General features: G+C 33.8%; 1 protein-coding gene across 1 annotated transcript in view; it reads right to left on the reverse strand.

The window, feature by feature from the left end:
• Positions 1-19,400, reverse strand: part of LOC145688251 (dedicator of cytokinesis protein 7-like) — a 256,560-nt gene that overhangs the window by 78,685 nt on the left and 158,475 nt on the right. Inside the window, exons 21-27 of the mRNA XM_081762205.1 lie at positions 14,529-14,690; positions 13,479-13,723; positions 12,233-12,426; positions 11,860-12,002; positions 10,238-10,414; positions 4,033-4,126; positions 749-924 (exon numbers count right to left, since the gene is read on the reverse strand). Coding sequence (XP_081618331.1) covers positions 749-924; positions 4,033-4,126; positions 10,238-10,414; positions 11,860-12,002; positions 12,233-12,426; positions 13,479-13,723; positions 14,529-14,690 — 1,191 coding nt within the window. The remainder of the gene's footprint in view (positions 1-748; positions 925-4,032; positions 4,127-10,237; positions 10,415-11,859; positions 12,003-12,232; positions 12,427-13,478; positions 13,724-14,528; positions 14,691-19,400) is intronic.

Here is a 19,400-nt window from a genome sequence, read left to right on the forward strand (position 1 = left end):
CATTCTACCTTATTCTATTTAATTTATTTTCATAAAGATTTTAACAAAGTAACAAAAAATCAACAAAAAATAACAAGAAAATAATAATAATAATAATAATAATAATAATAATAATAATAATAATAATAATAATAATAATAATAATAATAATAATAATAATAATAATAATAATAATAATAATGATAACAATAATTTTCACTCTAGAACCATCACCCTACCATTTCGTCATCGAATCGTTTTCTGTCCTAAGCAATTGTGATTGCGTGTCTGTTACAAAATTCGTTTTTCATTTTCATTATTACGGTACAGACAGATTTACTCAATTTCATATGACAATGTCATACTTTCCTTCAGCACAAACCCGATTAAAGTGAGGATGGTCGTAAATATTGTCTCAGTTGAAGTGCTAACTCAAGTTAAAAAGGGCGTAATAATGCAACCAACATACTCAAGTGGTCGAGAGAGTACAATAACATTATGCCGAGCTCAGGAAAAGGGGTTATATTTTTCTAATTGTTATTATTTTTAAAAAAAAATCGTATTATTTTAGTTTGAATCATTATTATTTCAACAGAAACTTTGACATCAATTAGTAATTAATACTATCTTGATGGAACTATCTCTGTTTGCAGTACTACATGTGTCACACAAATCTCATGAACGTCACATGACTAGCCTGACCGCGACGCTTCTGCATATATTCATAGATTTATTTCACTATTATGTATAATGAAAATTCAATCTTTACCTCTATGACTAAATCTAAGATGTCTAAGACTATGAGACAGCTCTCTGTAGCTAATGCAGCAGCAAGCAAGATTTCTTCCTCGTTGCCTGTGTCATTCTCATCCAAAATCCATGGTTCACTCGAGAGCATTCGAAGGAATTTACTCAAACGATACTTGCTTTGTCTACGAAACCCTCCTGTCGATAATAAAAATAAAAGTTACATAATTAGTATTCACTAGTATTAACGAAGATCCTGACGTAAAGCAAACTATCGTATTTGTCATGGCATAACTTCGATATATCTTCTTTCTTTTATTGGGAAACCACAACTTCAGCGTTACAATGCTTATTTACTTGTGATATTGTGAAAAAGAAACTAAGCATATTAATGTAGAAATAGAGTGGGTCATCTTGGATACTAAAGGTCTTTGATTCGATCTCTAAATATTGTGTCCATGAATTTGTTATAAATCCCTCTACTTAACACCCTTTTATCCCACAAAGTATAACTGACAGATGACATACGACTTTTTTTCATGTTTGTTCTTTCACACACTAATTCATATTTCTTAAAATAGTTAAAACAAAAAAATCAGAGCTCTTACGTAAATTGCATTGAGAAGATAGTGCAACAGTAGACAAAATTATTCCAGCGTTCCAATAGCTAGGAATCTTCAAACTAAAACCACTCAGTTTATTCATAAAATTAGCTTCTTGGAGTTAGTGAAGGCAAGCAATGCAATATAAATTCGGTTTCAGCTCTAACTTACTTCCCCGAGTGAAGGTGCACTGCGGTCCTGTTCATTTAATCCCTGCTAAATAGAAAATCGTTTGTTCAAAAGAGATAAAGTAGATGCAGCACAACGTTGCAAATAGGAAAACATCAGTACTTTACTTCTCTATTTCTCCCTTTCTAATCAAAAAAGTAAGAATGGGTGTAGAATACTAATAAATAGCAATGTCAGTTCTTTTTATTGTCTCGACAAAGATTTCATATACGTAGATCTCATGTTCAAACAAAACTTTTAAATACCCGCTTGGGTTATGATTATGATTAAGAATTAGATTTCTATTTTCCTGTCAGCCCATCACGTATGATGGATGACTTCCCTCGGCGATCACACTGCCCGGAGAATTGGGCAGGAAGAAATGAATGTGAAAGGAAGGAAGAGGCATGGGACCATTATGTGAGGTACCATCTCGCCATTTACATTGAGAAAAACCTCATTCAAGATGGCTGGAATGAAAAAAAAAGGATTTTACACTTTTTCTACACAGTGCCTCCATTGGGAATCAAACCTAGAACTGCTTGTACCAAAGGCGAGAGCGTTAATTAGTATGTTACCCGAGACCACAAATACGTGCATGAGGAAGAGTAAGGTTATATTTCTTGGTTAGCACATTCATAAGCAGAAGCACATGGAATGCACCTCCTACTTATTTGTTTTGTCAATAACTTTGAAACAAATTAGCGAACTTCAGTGGGGTTATCCATATTTTTGATTGTCTTTACAGTCACAATCTATTACCATGCTAATTGCCAGTATATTTACCTGTTTTGCTCATTTCTTTCTTACGTAACTACGTACAGGAACTTCAGAAGTCTTTTGCGAAAGAATACTAAATTTCTTGTCGATACAATTTTATTTAATTTGTAATATTGTAAGAGAAATTAGAAACCCTATTATAATTCGCATCAAGCCCGCAACGTCAGCAACTACAAACTATCCACTTTTATTTTACCAAAATTAATTGTCATTGGATCATCTATTTGCGTGTATTCGGGAATAATTTGCCAGCACCCACAGTTATATGCACGGCAGATTAATTTGTAAGTGCAAGAAGCGATCTTTAAAAATCATAACTCGAATTTGATTTTATGCCTTTTGTAGCTATGTGGCTAACGTTCGTGCTTACTGTGTGCGTGGTTTTGATACTTGCTGAGAATAATTGAGCTTTTAATAGAAACCGGAGTACTTACTTGGACCCCACTTGTAACAGTAGACTTCAGATATATTGAAACGGGAAAATATATTTTAGTTGTTCAGTCAATCTAAAATTAAATTTGCTTTCAAAAAACGTTTTCCATGTATTCGTGTGCGTGTATGTTTTATGTTATTATGCAAGACCGAAGTTATAACGGACAAGATCTACTATTAATGTACGCTCAAAACCACAAGTGGGACTTCAATCTTGTGCACTTGACAGCTGCGTAGTCCATTTTGTAAGGTCAATCCTCACAGTACATACCATTCCCCACAACATTAGGATCGCTTCCAGGGAAGCTGGAATACAGGACTACACCAACCATGGGGGCTACGATGGCTTAGAAGTTGAGCGTTTACCTCTGGGATGAGGGGTATCTGATCCGATCCCGTGCAAAGTAAGTTTGAGGTAAACAACGTTGTATTCGTAGGTTTTCTCGGTGTACTTCCGTTTTCTCCCACTTTCTTATTCCGACAATACTTCCATCATCATTGACTTGCCTCAGTAATCATTTCCCTTGGCTTAACTGACATAATCGTGGGACGTTGAACTGAAAGATTTCATTTCACTTTTTATGCAACCCAAGCAATTTAAGAATAAAATTGGGGTGCGGTAGCTCAATGATAGAGCGTTCTTCTCAGGTGTGTGGGGGCCCTGGTTTGATCTCAGCTCGCTCCAAGTGAATTTTGCGGTGGAAAAACACCGCGTGCGTGGTTTTCTTGGGGTTCTTCTGTTGCCCCACTTTCTTCATTCCACCATTTCATTCATTTCTCATCATCACCGTCTCCTTTAGCTCACACGACATAACCCTGGGACGTAAAACTTAAAGATTTCATTCCATTTCATTTCCAAGAATAAAATGATACTAATGTATACATTGTATTTTGAACTATAATATGTTGATTATGTGCAGTTCAGTTTACCAATTCCATGCTATTCTTATTTCTTTACAGCGTGAATGTAGTTAAACGGTTAGCATTCTTGCTTTATAATATGAGAATTGTTTGGTCAACACTTGATTGAGACTTTTACGATAGTTTTTTTTTTTTTTTTTTTTTTTTTTTTTTTTTTTTTTTTTTACTTCTCAGACTTGCCATGTGGGTGCTGCTAAAATAACTAAATACAAGCCATAGTTGATTATTTTCCAAAATGTGTTGTCTCTTTCATTGTTAATTATTTCTGACTAACAGAGCCGCAACCTTGTTAGTAATAAATAACTAATTTAGAGTTTCAAGGTTATCAGTCACTTTGTATCAATCGAAAGGTAAGTTCCTTTACTATTCTTATAACCACTTATGTGGTGTTGTAAGTCATTACCTTTCTTTTGTTGACTTTCCAGTTGGTAGCCTGCAGTTTCTTGAAGCTGTAAGGATCTCATTGTTTTCAGTTTTCTAACATAGTATGCCCTACCCTGAAAGAAGACATTCAGCATTTGTAAGCATGATTCTTACATCAATGTATCGCATAAACAATGGGTATCCACATACCGTTCTATCTTCAATATACTATATAAAAATGCAATGTGAAATGTTTGACAGTGTCTCCTTCTAGTTCACTGGACCAATTTTGATGGCCTAGCTTAGTTTTATATATATATATATATATATATATATATATATATATATATATATATATATATATATATATATATATATATATATATATATATATATATCATATAAGTTTTTCAGAAGAGTGTACCCTAAGTAGGATAGCGAGGGTTGAAAAATTTATACTAAAAGCACAAATTTTCACCAGCCTATGAAGTTAGAACAATTGAACTAGGTACATAAACTCCTCATTACAAACAAAGGGATACACGTCCAACGTCTTTGACAATACCCGTTTTAAGAGGGAGTAGGCATATTAAACACAAATAAAAATTAGACAAAAATAATCGAGAACGACTGACATTAGTGTTCAATTCATAGTTTTCGGAGCTACTGAGATGAATAATGACCCACCCTATGTCGTTTAAGTACAAGTTCAGTCCAATCAGTATGGGTGCAAGAAAGGGGTGAGCGGTGGAGAGGGAACGGGGAACATTACGGGTCTTGCTGATTACACTTTGCTTGAAATGTGTATCCTAACGAGCAAGGGTTTCAAGTACTATCAATCAACATTTTCTATCGTGAGAACAGGTATTCAACTAGTGTATACATATTCAACTAGTGTATATATATTCTAGGGTAGACCGTTGATTTTGATGATTTTTGGGACAGGAGTGGATGATAGCTCTAACTTAAACTTTTTATCATATTAATTTTCTTGAATGGCGTATCTTAAGAGGGGTAGAGGAGCTTTACAAATTTGTGTGAAAAATAGTTTCCCACGACCTCATCAAGATAGAAAGGCGAAACTCGGTATATAAATTCCCCATTAAAATAAAGGGAAATATGCACCAGCGTTTTTTTTTTTTTAATTTTACGGTACGTTTTAATGGAAGGCGCAAGAGGCATTTTCTATACAAATAAAAATTAGTGTAACGATGTTTGGCGGCCAGCTCCTCTTAGACCGTTGCACTGAATCTGGTGGTTTTCGACACATAAGGACCATATCCTAACTTAGACTTCTATCTAATTATAGGCATGAGGGTAAGGAGGGTTGAGGAGTGGGGATGGATAAGAAGTGGTATGTAAAAATAATATAAGAAAATGACCAAGATTAGTGTTCAATCAACAGTTATTGGGGTCGCTGGGATGAATAATGACACACCCAATGCCGTTTTAGCCCAATTTCGGCATGGGAGCGAGAAAGGATGAAGTGTGGAGATGGAAAAGGGTGACGTTGAGAACTTTTGACATTACACTTTCATTGAAATGAGTATCCTAAAAGGCATGAGGTTCAAATTCTTTCCATAAACCTATTTTTCGTCTGAAAAAAAAAAGGACATTTCAGTTAGTTGCTTTCAAAACTGTTATACGGTAAAAGAGAGAAAGATCGTTGAATTATATAGAGGTAGAATCCAGCTTTCATTCAGAATTAAATTCTAAAGAATTTATAATCAAACTAAATTTTACAATAGCTTAATTTTATCTGACTACTTTATTTTTTTTTTCGATCAGCTTAAAATTTTAATATATTTGAAATTGTTGACTAGGTTAGTGATATTTGACATTTGACTAATAACAGCTAACTATTTTCATTGTATTGATTATATTTTGTTGTAGTGATTATATTTTGTTTGTAGATCTATATTCACAAATTCTATTAAATAATTAATATTTGGTACTTTATAACTTGCTCCCATGGAAAATTTTTAACATTAATTTCCTGCTTTAATTCTTGATATGTGATATAATGTTTTTTAAAGAAATGTTTGCTGAATTAGAATTTCATTAAAAGGCAGTAAAAATATATAAAACACGCATAAATGTAGCCTATAATTAAATTAATGGCTACAGTAAATTGTTATTGAATTTGTTGTTGAATATATTTATTAAAAATGAACTGTTCGATGAAGGGAATTTTTACGAACTTTGTTGTTATTCAAATTTCCGTATTGGTGTCAGTTACCATCATTTAATTTTCCGTTTGTGTGTTTAGATATTTATGAAATTAAGGAAGTTAGAATTCTGAGTTTGTGGTCCTTTGATTCAGCGGTGTCTTATCGGCGAATTAAAGTTAAGGGTGCAGACTACTAAATATTTTTCAAAACCTAACAATTTTTCTTGTGAAAGTGTTTTGTAAATGAAAAGAGATAATGAAATGTAACTTAGATCAATAATAGATAATGTTGTTTTACACCCAAAAATACGAATCGGAAGAATTTTTAATGTTGCCATCCATAGAAATTGCAGTGTGACCATAATTTGAATTACCCAAAAATTTAGGTTATGGCACCGACTAGAAAAAATGAATAGATATTTGAATGAATGAATAAATGAATAATATTTGTATTTATTTTGTAATAAAGAGTACAAAATAAATATTTTTTTAATAAACAGTAGAATTAAAATACAAATATTATTTAAAAAGTAGTTAACAAGGAACACAGGCAGCATGATAAGTCATCAATTGCCATTGAGTTCATTTTTCTAGTCGCTGCCATAACCTAGATTTTTGGGTAATTCAAATTCTGGTCATACTGTAATTTCTACGGATGGAAACATTGAAAATTCTTCCGATTCGTATTTTCGGGTGTAGAATAAGATTATCTATTATTGTGGTAAGTTACATTTTATTACCTCTTTTCACTTACGAAAAACGGGCAAAAGAAAAATTGTTAGGTTTTGAAAACTATTTAGTAGTCTACCTCCTTAAGGGTGACGCATCATTAAGACAAGTGAATGAAGACGGATTGATTTTTTGAATGAGAATGTGGGAGGAAATGAGAGTACCTGGAGAAAACTCACGAACACGATGTTGTCCACCACAAACTTACTTGGCCGGGTATCGGACCAGGGATCCCATTCACCAGAGGTAAGCGCTCTACCACTGACCCATCGTGCCCCCTTTCTCTTTCCTCAAAATGCATATGTTACTAATATGTGTGTGAGTAAATTATAAACTAACCTTCTTGATTTTGGAGTTGAACCATTACGGTCTTTCACATTCTGTCACAGTGACTGGAAACATATCCCTACAGAGGATGAAGACGACTGACCCACGAAACTGTTGCAGGTGTAGATGTCTGGCTTCAGGGTAAGAACTTTGAATCCATACCATAATCGGAATTTAAAAATCAGTAAATCGTCTCGATATTTCAAGTTCCCTTCTACACTTGAACTTCTCATTAGAAATCGATCTGAACAATCAACTGATTTACATGTAAATAACTTGTAATGTATCAGTTGAGTCTGTTGAATCCGTTCGTGGAATATTAAAAATAAAACCTGCATAAACCCTCTTCCTCTGGTCTCTTCGTAACAGTTGATTAAAATGATAGTGTGCCATCTGTAGCGGTGAGTGCTTTGAATGAAGACACTTTGTCAGTGACATCGCCTTAGATACGCCTAAATGTTTAAATATATGTTGTAATTTCCTGATTTAATCCGTCAATCGGAAATAATAATAATGTGTATGTCTCTGTGTGTCTGTTATCAGCTTTCCGCTAGACAGGAGTGTTCTAAATCAGCAATTCTGTACAAAGATAGTACTTCACCACACCTAATCGTGTAAAAAGTTTTTTTTTTAATGTTTGGTCCAAGGGGATCTGTGGGGAGGGGGCTAAAATGTATGCGAAAATATATACAACTTTCTCGCAGTTTGTAAGAATGTCTTTGGGTATATATAACCTACACTATATATTGGTTATGCTGGCTTACAATCGCATGACCCGTGCAAAGGAATAAGGACAATCTTCTCTTTTTATACAGGTTCTGTAGTAAGATTTAGCAACGACAGATACTTACAACTAGTAAATAAATAAATGAATGAAAGTTGAAATAAAAAAAATAAGTTGTACTCTTTTCGTATGTTTTCACAGCAATGTTTCCCCCATTCACTCTTATGACACTATGGGATGTCTCACACGCTGGCAGAAAACTAGGAAGACTATTACGGGCTAAATTCAGTTTTCCTTCTAACACTGGAGTTATGAAGGACAGGACTTACTATGAACGTGGGATTTGAATCGCGGCCGGCGCTTGAATTTGGTTTTTTTGGTGGGTGCACAGGTCACCACGCAAGATCAACCATTTTAGTACCGTAAACTGAGGTTACTTGGAAAATCTGGGGCTACTTGGAAAACTGACATTTTTTCTGTGTTATATGCTACAATAATGGGAGAACTATGACAGATACGTCGTTTTCTTCCAGACCAATGAAAAGTAGGCATCTAAAAGAAACAATATGGATGGTCATAAGTATGTGTCTTATTTATAGACTGGTCTAAAAATTCTCATAGCAATTCATAGTTTTTGTGTTTTTTGAACTTTCTGTAAATTGTAACTTTGTTTCCGTAATGAAAGAAGATTAAGGTTGTGCTAAATTTTATTACTTTCAGAAGTTTCCTAATGAGACAAATTAGTTTTACATTTTCACTTCCTTTCTGGGACAATCTGTGCACATTTTTCACTTCCTTCGGTTTTTCTATTAAAAATCATTATACTGATCAGCATAGGTGTGCGCACGTGGAGGCAAATGGGGGCGCTCGCCCCACCTAATGTTTTGGTATTGCGTTTTTTTTTTACTTTTTTTAAATAATTTTCTCAGCTAATAAGGATTATGGTATTTCACAAAAACGGACCCTGAAAGATGCCTGTAATCATCGCTTCCTCCGGACCAATGAAAATAAAAATTAAATTATAAAGAAAGTAATGATTACAAAAGTGGTTGCATATCTTCAGGAGTACCGCTATTGATTTGCCCCCCCCCCCCCCCCCCCGCTAATCCAAGGGTCAGCGCACGCCTGTGCTGATCAGGGGATAGACAACGATGACATATTGAAGTTTTGCCTGAACCTACCTACAACAGCAGTGAACAAGTTGTTTTTCCATATGACTTTGCAGCAAAGAATTTCAATATGTAAATTTATGTCGTTATCGTACCATGCTACATTATTATTATTATAACAGTACCATATTATATTTTTGCAAAGAGTTAACATAAATGTACACCTGTAAAAATGGTACCCGTAATTTTGAAAACCAATGTAAGCCAATTACTGATCTGATACATACATAAATTCCATAAAACTATGTAGGATATATTTTAGTGTCTTAAAGAAGTCTCAAGAACTTATGCGTGTATTGGTAGTTGCCAAATTTTCCTTGCGTTATTTGAAAAACTACCGTTTATAAAAGCATATTGAAAAAAAAACATTTTTTACTGATTTTGTAGGCCTTCAGGAAGACAAGCTTACCACTGTAGTTAGTTTAGATTGGTTCAACAATTTATTGTGTTTAACTAAAGGGTGGTGCAAAAAGAGTCTCTCTTTTATTTAAAACAGTCTAGGAACACATTACTGTGAAAGCAATATAGGCATGTTGCTTATCAATCTTCTCAGGAAAGTGTGATTTTGAAGTGGTCATTTCCAAATAGTCCCATCTTTCACATCTTTCACATAGCTCTTACTACTATGGAAATACATATATTTTCCAACTAGCCCCAAAAGCGCAGCTACTTGGAAGCAGCACATTTTGGCTCCTGGAAGGCTTCAGTCTCAGTAAAATTTTGTTATGACTGCAGGAAAAGGTAACATTGACTAAGCTCTAGAAACGTCACAAGAAGAAAAGTTAATTGCCATTAAAAAATGGGTAGTATGAAAAAGAAAACAAACTTTCCAAGTAACCCCAGTTTACGGTATAGGCCGTTCCCTATCACTCCATCTCGCTCATTATAGGACCATGCCACCCGTTCAAGCATCAACTTTAGGATCAGATGCGTCAATCTTTGATCTTTAGAAACAGATGCACAATACCATGCCTCCCTTCAAGATGGAGAAACAGAGGCACTCTTATTATTTTAAATAGTTGTAAATATTATTTTTTTTCTTGGAATTAATTTTAAATATCTTTCTACATTCGTTTCAAGCAATTACAGACATCTAATAAAATAAATGATAAAAGTAAAGTAATACCTTGTATTCAAAACTCAACAAACAAACTCGCAAGATTTTTAATACTCCGTCTAATTTATACATTGGAAGTCGCAAGAGCCAGCATTTCAACCTTTCATTGGTCATGTTTTTCATAACCCATAACAATGAAATTAACAGTTTTTGTGTAGATATTGAGTCGGTCATGCAGGAATATACCTGAAAGAAGACAAGTTCAATTTTCAGTGATCGTTCATATCTACAAGCACTTTATATATATATATATATATATATATATATATATATATATATATATATATTTGTATGAACTTAGATTCTATTCAGCATCAAGGTTGTTCTGAAGCATAGTGCCTAGGCTGAGTAGGCTGGAGCCTAGAGTAGCATGTAGCCTAAGGGCGGCATAATTAGATCCATCTCCTCCGACTTAAGTATTAAAGAATAAATTAATTTCTTCTACTTAAAATATTGCATGTGAACGTCTCTTCATTACAGATAATAACACTTTTAACTTTCGAAGATCAAGACATAGCTTGACTAAATATAAAATTCTCTTCATGTATTAAAACAGAGTAGACAACAGCAAAATCAGTACTTTCAAATTATGTAAGCAGAAATGTATTTGAAATTACATCAAATTACTTTATGTGGGAATGGTGCCGAAAGTATAGCATAGGGCGCCAGAGTGTCAACTGATTAGAGTCAGATTTAAATGTTCTGATAGCAGTACAGAGATGAGTAATAAGTATTGTAGGAGAGTCTAGGATGCATGGACATTTTCAAATATCTATTTAAAAAATAAGCTAACAAAAATTTCAATTTTAATTATTTTGAGTCCGTCATTTGACTGACTACACATTGCAAGTTCTGGTCACACATGATTTGAATGTTTAAATATTTCACGAAACCACAGATTGTCATAATTTCAATGATTTAATCCAACCCTAGTCCTCCAGTTTATTGCGAAATCTGAATTATTTTGGCTCTCCCCATAGATCGAGCGCAGGAATACGTGCATAGTAAGCACGATGCTAACCACTTTTTTAAGGAAGCTATCATGATCATAATGAAATTAACTTGCTCTGTAATAATACCAGAAAACCACATGAGTATTTTGTGTTCAGTAAGATATCCATATCATTCATGTTGATAGAAAGTGCAAATAAAGTACCAAATACAAGGCTCTGCCCCTGGACGAGCTCTGCCACCAAATATAGCGATCTTTATTTCTTTGACGATGGGCTATTTGTCCACCAAATTTCTTTCAGATCCTGTCAGAAGCTATCGAGAAATAAAGTATCAGATACAAGCTGAGCCGAGACTGTCCCAGGCCGAACTTGGCCGCCTAATATAGCGATCCTTATTTCTTTGGTAATGAGCTACTCGGCCACTATCGGTTTAGATCCAGAGAGTAGTTATCGTGAAATAAAGTACCACATGCACACATACGCATGGAATGAAAATATAAGCTCCCGTATGGTTACACCAAGAGCTAAAAGTTACAAGCTTCTCGAATGTATGGTAATTATAGAAATTATTTATATGTTTTCTCTATTTAAAAAATCTAAATACTGGTCATTTATTTCGCATTCTGAAAAGTCATTAAAATGTGTTCAGCAGCATAACTAGGATGAAATAGCACAAACCTTCATATCCTTTCTCTCCGACAGATTATAGGACTTTGTCTTTTGCTGAGAAAGTATATCTTCTCTGCTTCCAACGTTGAGCAGACTCATACTTAAAGGCGTGAACAAAGATCCCTTTCGTTGCGCAAAACCATCAGGGAAATCTGAAAATAATAAATGCAGAAGGATAGAGTAATTTAAATCAAAATTGAGAATAATGAAATTCACTTTGTTTGGCAAAAGTTCATTCAGCATTTATTGATTCACGAAGCTGGCGTCCGTGGGTAATGTTAAGTGACTTCTAGCATAGATTAGAGCTTGATCCAGGGGCACATTGAAAAGAAGAAAAAACATTTTTATGTCAACACCTTTTATGCTAAATGTTGTTACCTACCTAGAATGTCTGTCTCCATGTGTGAGTTTTCTACGTGCAGTAAATGTAAAGACTCAACAATCACATCAACAAGTGGCAAATACAATGAAGCCACGTAATCTCTAATACTTTCATCCTGAAACCTTGGATCATTATCATGACTTGATACTAAGTTGAACACCAGTTCAATAGCCTTTGATTGTACTGCACTGCTCCTGAAATAACAACAAGAGTAACATTTTAATAAGTATAGTCTGACAATTTTGTTTCTCAATAACGAACTTTTATAGTGAATTCAGTTTATTTTATTCAATTAAACAACTGTTTTTTAGAGATTTACATTTTGTTTACTTTATTTTATTTCCAATAATCGCTTTGCTAGTCACTCCACTAGCGTCCCTATAGGTGCATACAAGCATTAATCTCTTATACGGTCTCTTTTCTCAATGATGGTCTTAGGGTTATTTCCATATAAAAGTTAATGATCATCACCGGTGTGAGAAATATATAACTATAATTAGTTAAATCCAGTATTGTTCGAGAATTCCTGACCACTCACTTCTTTTTATCACTTTCATAGCCAAGCTCCATAATCAGGTGTTTTATTCAGTTGACAGCAGCGCTCTCTGGCCTATTAAATAATGCATGAAGTGTGCATAGCATATATGAACAGGCCTCCAGCAATAGACCAAGTGTCCATATAATATATGCACATGGCGCTTAAAGTGCTGGAAAGAGCTTATTCTTGTAATGGTGCATAGAAAATGCTAATACTTTTGTTTAAAATAGAGATCTCAATTAACTAAGGAGTATTCGTATTTATTTAATTTCATCTATAGATAAGAATATGATGCTTAAAACTGAATAAACATACTGGTTATTTCTGACAAAGAGTGTACTTCTCAGGATTCTAGTGAAGTAACTGACAATGGCACTGTCGATACTAATATGAACCATTTTCGATCATTCTTATATGTATCTCCATCCCCTTCCCCTAGGTGTGCAAGAGGGGTCTTACTCTCACTGGAGGGCTGAATTGGACTTAAAGGTAATCGAAATTGTCACCAACAATTTAAATAATTGGTTATTTATTTTATTTGAATACTTGAAGTCGAAAGATTCGAAGATACGACAAAACTAATTTTATTAGCACTAGTACAGATTAAGTACCTCATTAAATTGTGAATCAGTTATTAATGAAAATAGTGCTAAATAAACAAAGTTTTTCTGCTAATTAAAATAAGCAGTATTATTTATTTCGACTTACGTTGTATGTAGTCCTTTCCTAAGACATTTGAAGATCATATGCAGAAGAAAATTTCTTTTTCCAAACTTAACTGGAATACCTATCACATTCTGATCTTCTAGTTGTTTCTCCTCTTCCACAATTTCCAGTTTTGATAGACTCGGTACGTGACTGTCTGCGATATCAAATAAATCACTGGGCGAGGCAATCAACAGATTAAAAGCTATGAAGTGCTCATGAGTTGATAGAATAGATATGAAATTCAGCTAAAAAAAATAGACAAGAGACAATTAAAACAGTTAAAATATGAAGTATTTTAGAGAAACACTTTATAGTGCAACATTTGCATTTTCTTACTACAAAACTGAACAATAGATATAAAGAAGGTTCAACACCGAACAATATGAATGATTTTATTTTAAAATATTTAACAATTAAATGGGCGAGAAGAAAGGATGCTTTTGTTAATACGATTTATGAAACAACATTGATTCTATTAGATGTCTTAGAAAGTTAAAGAATTCAATTGGCTAGAATAGAGTCAAACAGCACAACTATTTCCTGCTGAATAAAAGCAAATGTAAACATTCATAAAATTCTTCTGTATGAAGGATGTGTTTCTCACAAAGTAGAAAGTCCATTCCGAACCAGACCGAATATTTTGAATATTTAAAAGCATCTTAAAATTCTTTATTATATTAATACTACAAATGTAAAGTTGAAAGCTGTAAACAAAACGCTGTTGAGTCCTATGAGTAAATATTTATATTACGTAACCACATTATAAAAGAGACACGGTTAATAAATTCACTTTCGATGTGTATCTCTAAAATCTAATTGGGATCTAAATGTGAATAAAGATATTGCTACATCATTTAAACAAAACACACAAAGTCACAAATGAAGATCTCATGGAACCAGGTAAATCAAAAATAAATTATTACAATCGCGCTAAATTTTGTTTACAGCTTAAGTTACCTTAAAATTTAAAGTATTACCAAACCGATCTAAAGTATCATGAAACCAATTTTATTATTTATTATAAAGCTCAAAATATGGTTAATTGCTTACCAGTAACTTGAAATAGTCGTCCGCAAATAATTTGTTGTTCTTTATTTTAGCGGTCATCTTCTTGTAGTACGTCTCAACGAGATGAAAAATAAGACCACGATCCACAATTGACAAGAGATCAGTTAAGAAGTAAGCAATATCTGAATTCAGTCTTGAGATTAACTAAATAAAAGAATTTAAAATTGCTCTTTATTAAGCATACTAGATAGTTTTATGTATTTATTGAATAAATTTATTGTATGAAATGAGTTTATTGTGGACACTTGATTGTTAGTTTAGATTATAGTAGATTTTAGATCCAATAAAATAAATACATTTAAAAAAAAGAACAAAATTTTTTAAAAAAATCAATGTTTTCCAAGCAAAGCATTTTTTTCGTATCATTTAGTATTTAATAAAATACAGGGTGTCTCAAAAGTCCCCATATATACGGTAACTGTTAATATCAGACTTAAAATGTAAGAAAGGAAACCGTCTCCAAATATGATGTTTTCATTCTAAAGTGAAGGATTTTTTAATCGGACTAGCCGTTTGGGCTGTACACTGTTTATGCACCTACCGCAATGTTCAATGAAAATGAAACGTTGTCATTTACCTGGACCCACAACATAAAGTGAATGGGGGCATGTTTGAAATGGGGGCTGGCCATCGACACGTTAGCGTAAAAGACAGTAACTTCATTCACTTATGTTGTGGGCTCAGGTAGATGGCAACGTTGCATTTTCATTTAACATTGGGCGCATAAAGAGTGTAGAACCCAAAGGTTTGTCCGATTTAAAAACTTCCTTCACTTTAGATCGAAAACATCATATTTGGAGACGGTTTCCCCTCTTACATTTTGTTGTAACTCTGATAACAGAGTTACCCTAAGTCAAGGGACTTTTGAGACATCCTGTATGTATGGAGCATATACTAATACTGAAAATCTCTCATGTATTTTTACCCTTCAATTGACTTGTCTTTAAAAGAAAGGAAAGAAATCACAGGAACAGTATGTATTGTACTCGATCTACAGAATTCATTCGATCTTGAACAAATTAGGCATGAATATGACCTTCATTTGTTTAGTACGCATATCTAACATTTTCTATGGTGATCTCCGGTTCTCGAGATACGGGTCATCAATGTTGGGGTGTGAATTAAGTAAAATTTTAGGGCGAAATCACAAATTGCTATTTACTTGTAAATCTAGAATTAGGAAAATACACAGAACAAACCTATTAAATATTAATTTTAGACAAAACTTTAACCTGTTTCGTAAATACAGCGTGTCGTATTTATAAAAAAAATGCTAAACCAATGAAGAATTAATTCTTTTAGGTTAATGTTTCACTACATTGTTCATTCATTTTTGAATGCAAATTCTTAGCTTCATTATTAATAAATTTTCAGTTCTTCCCAAGAATATTGACTGCTGTACTCCCAATTTTAATCACGATTTAAGATGGTGTTTAATAGCCTTTTACAAGTAACAGTATTTAATAGATTGAGATGTAAACGAAACATAGGATCTGATACCAGTTTTGGTCTTGTCTCAAATTAAAGATAACTGGTTTGGTCTTTGTCTCATCTCGAGGTGAAAATGATATTCCTTATCTCGGTCTCGTGTCGTTAGGCTCGAAACAAATTATGTGAAACTAGAATAATGACAGCTTTCCGTGTCTGATCTTTAAAGTAATGTGCAAAATATTAAGAAAATTTGAAATCGAGAGAGAGTGTCAGACCCAACTGTCCCTCGTGTCTGCCCGCGAGCGGAAATTGGTGAAACAAGGAAAATAATGGAGAGTATTAACTCGGGTGAACGAAAAATGAATGAGGAAAGGGCTAAACAAAACAGTGAGGGACAAAATAATAATTTTAGGTGTAATTATAAAGAGCAAGTCAAACTGGTCAAAACATTGACTGAGAAGTAACTGTATTATGGGAGCTGTGCTAGAAGGTGTGGTGCCAGGGAAATGAGGGAGTGGCAAAAGAAGATACAATTGATGGATAGTATTAAAACAGAAAATATCTACGGTAATACGAAGAGGTTAGCTGAAGACCGTGTTGCATGGAAGGTTCTCAGTTTGCGACAAGTGATCTGCTAATTATTAGCAGATGGCAGAACACTTATGAGATGATGATGAGAAAGTAAACAGGACTAGCATCTGCATACTAGGCAATATATAGACACAATTCTTTGTGTTTGAATGAAAATAATCATGCAACCCGCAAGTACGTTATACACAGCAAGTTGTATCAAGTTTCAAGTGTATATTATTAGATCGTCTACACCCACTCCATGTCCGAACTGACAAGACAAACATTTTACCAGACCTGTACCCTGTGCAATTCTGACAACAGTGTTTGTACGCTTTCAGCTTGTTTTGCAAGTATGATCTGTACAATTGCGTTCGACAGACGACAATTGTGGCTCTATTGCCTTTGCAATTGGTGGCGCAAAAGTTTAACAGTAAGTGATGTTTAAGTATGTGCTATCGAAGGAAAGAGCACTTCTGAACGACGCCAGTTGCAGCGGAAGTTCATTCAATATTCGAATATTCGATAGCAAAATACGCGTAAATATGAAGTCCAAATTGTATCATTCCAAATGTTTGAAGGACGTATGAATCCTGATAAGAGCAAGAAAGTTAGTAATAAGAAACAACACATAATTGATGGGTTTTATTTTAGCTTATGGTGGAAAGGAAACATTATTATGTATAGTTTTCTTTCTATTTGTTTTCTTTCAAAAAGAAATATCTACCAACCTTTTCATTAGAGGTTTCTCACCATATTCTCACAAATATGCATTCATATGGATATGTCAATATTTTAGTTTGAAAAAAAAAAGATCTCAAGAAGCCGAAAAAGATTCATATTTGATGAGTTTCCTTGATTAAATTTTCTTGTAGATCAGAATACAAACAAGATGGATGATCCAGTACTTTTTTTCGTGAAACGATAAGAACCCAATATTTAAACGTGCTTGTGAGCGTTACGCACGTGCTCTAATAACAAGAACGTATCTTGAGGTCTCATTTCGGGTGGGAGGGGTCCCTGGTTTGACCCCAGTCCAAGTGAACTTGTATTAGACAAGATTATGTCCGTGGATTTACTCTAGCTTCTCCCGTTTCCTTCTACATTCTAGTTTCACCAATTCTTCCATTAATCATTCATCGCGTTTAGCCTGCACCTTCTGCGAATTCAAAGTGGTTCATAAGTGAAAAGTGAATGAGAACGTTACAAAACAAGCATAGAGTACATCTGTGGATCTTAAAAGTAAAAGCAGTCATTTGATTCATTCATATCTTAAAGTTGTAACTTTTTGCATACGATTATTACGACTTTAATCGCCTTCATTTTTTTCTTTTAGATCAATCACAGGTACTGTATATATTGTATAAAATCTACTAAATACATCCGATTATGACTAAGTTTAGCATGGAAGTACAGTAGACTTATCTCTATTAACAAGCAAGTGCAGTATTTTCCTGTGTATATCATTGGTCCTTAAACTATGGGTCATTAAAGTTGAGGCTTGGACCTAGTGACATTTTTGAAAGAAAAAAATCTCAAACCTTTATTTAGAACAAGAATTGGCGAGAATTATATGGAACAAATCAGTTAAACTTTTATAAATTGCACATAAAGATGTGCTAAAATCAGTGAAGGATGGGATTCTGCAATCTGAAACCTCATTACTAGTTTCTCTCCATTCTACAATCAACACTTACTTTTAAAAAAACAATTAAAATACTGTACTTTAGGTATTTGCAAAGAAGCATGCAAATATGGGCTAAGCAACAAATTGTGAAAGATCGGACTTTTGCGTAGAGGGAGGAAAAATCAGGGGAATAATGCTTGATTATAAGCTTAGTAAGTGTATTGTTTTAAGCATTGTTTTATTTACGTAGCGTGAAAGAGACGAGTGTTCACAATGTTAGTTTTAGCAGAAGCAACAAGGAGTTAACGATAACCATTATTACATCTGAATGTTGTATGAATAGTTTCTATACTAAATCATCCTGAGTTAAAAATAACTCATGTACTACACCTGATTAAAATTAATAACATTTCTAAGAAATAGCAATTCTACGTAGTAAGTCCTTACTTTCTGCATATCGTTAGCATTGTTTCTGTTATTACTGGTGACATTAGTTGAATTGATAGTAGGACTCGTGGTTCGAATTCCGGGCCAAGCAGTAAATTTGTTGGGAAGCTCTTTAATATTTCTTTTCAATACAGGGGCAATGTGGGACATAGCATGAGCTTAACAGAGGCGTATATGCTAGTCATATTGCCTCAAAAGCGTCACTAAGTTGTAGAGTTACATCTCCACATCATCTTTGCTGAAAAGACGAATTAGATACCAGACAAGTCAAATAAAAATATAAAACGATAAACAAAATATTGCACGTTTTCACCTAATTTTTATATTCTATTTCCGTCCTTTCTTTACAGATACCTAGGACATGAAAAAAACATTCTAATTTATACTGTAGATATTTTTTTTACAATTTACACGGATACATTGAACATCTGTTATGTAAACATATATAATCTATTACAGTCTGCATTGTTTGTATAAGAACGAAGGTGAGGTTACGTAGTGTTTGAGTGATGGTTTAATCAACAAAGAGGGATTATCTAGCACTTCTATGAATTCATTCTCCTAGTCCGTACACCCCAGTCCCGAAAATACGTAAAATGTGTCATAAATATAACTAGTTCTCAATTCTATTGATTATCTTATTTTAAAAATACAAGAAGTAGTTTTCATAAAGGACGAGAGGTATTTTCCACAAACTTTATTTTTCCTGTGCGAATGATGGATACTTGTGCTAGTAACTCTGAAAGAGTATCATTGTTCCTGTATATCTCTGGTTCAAC

This window comes from Thermobia domestica, chromosome 6, assembly GCF_964235325.1.
Source record: "Thermobia domestica chromosome 6, izTheDome1.hap1.1, whole genome shotgun sequence".
Taxonomy (NCBI): Eukaryota; Metazoa; Arthropoda; class Insecta; order Zygentoma; family Lepismatidae; genus Thermobia; species Thermobia domestica.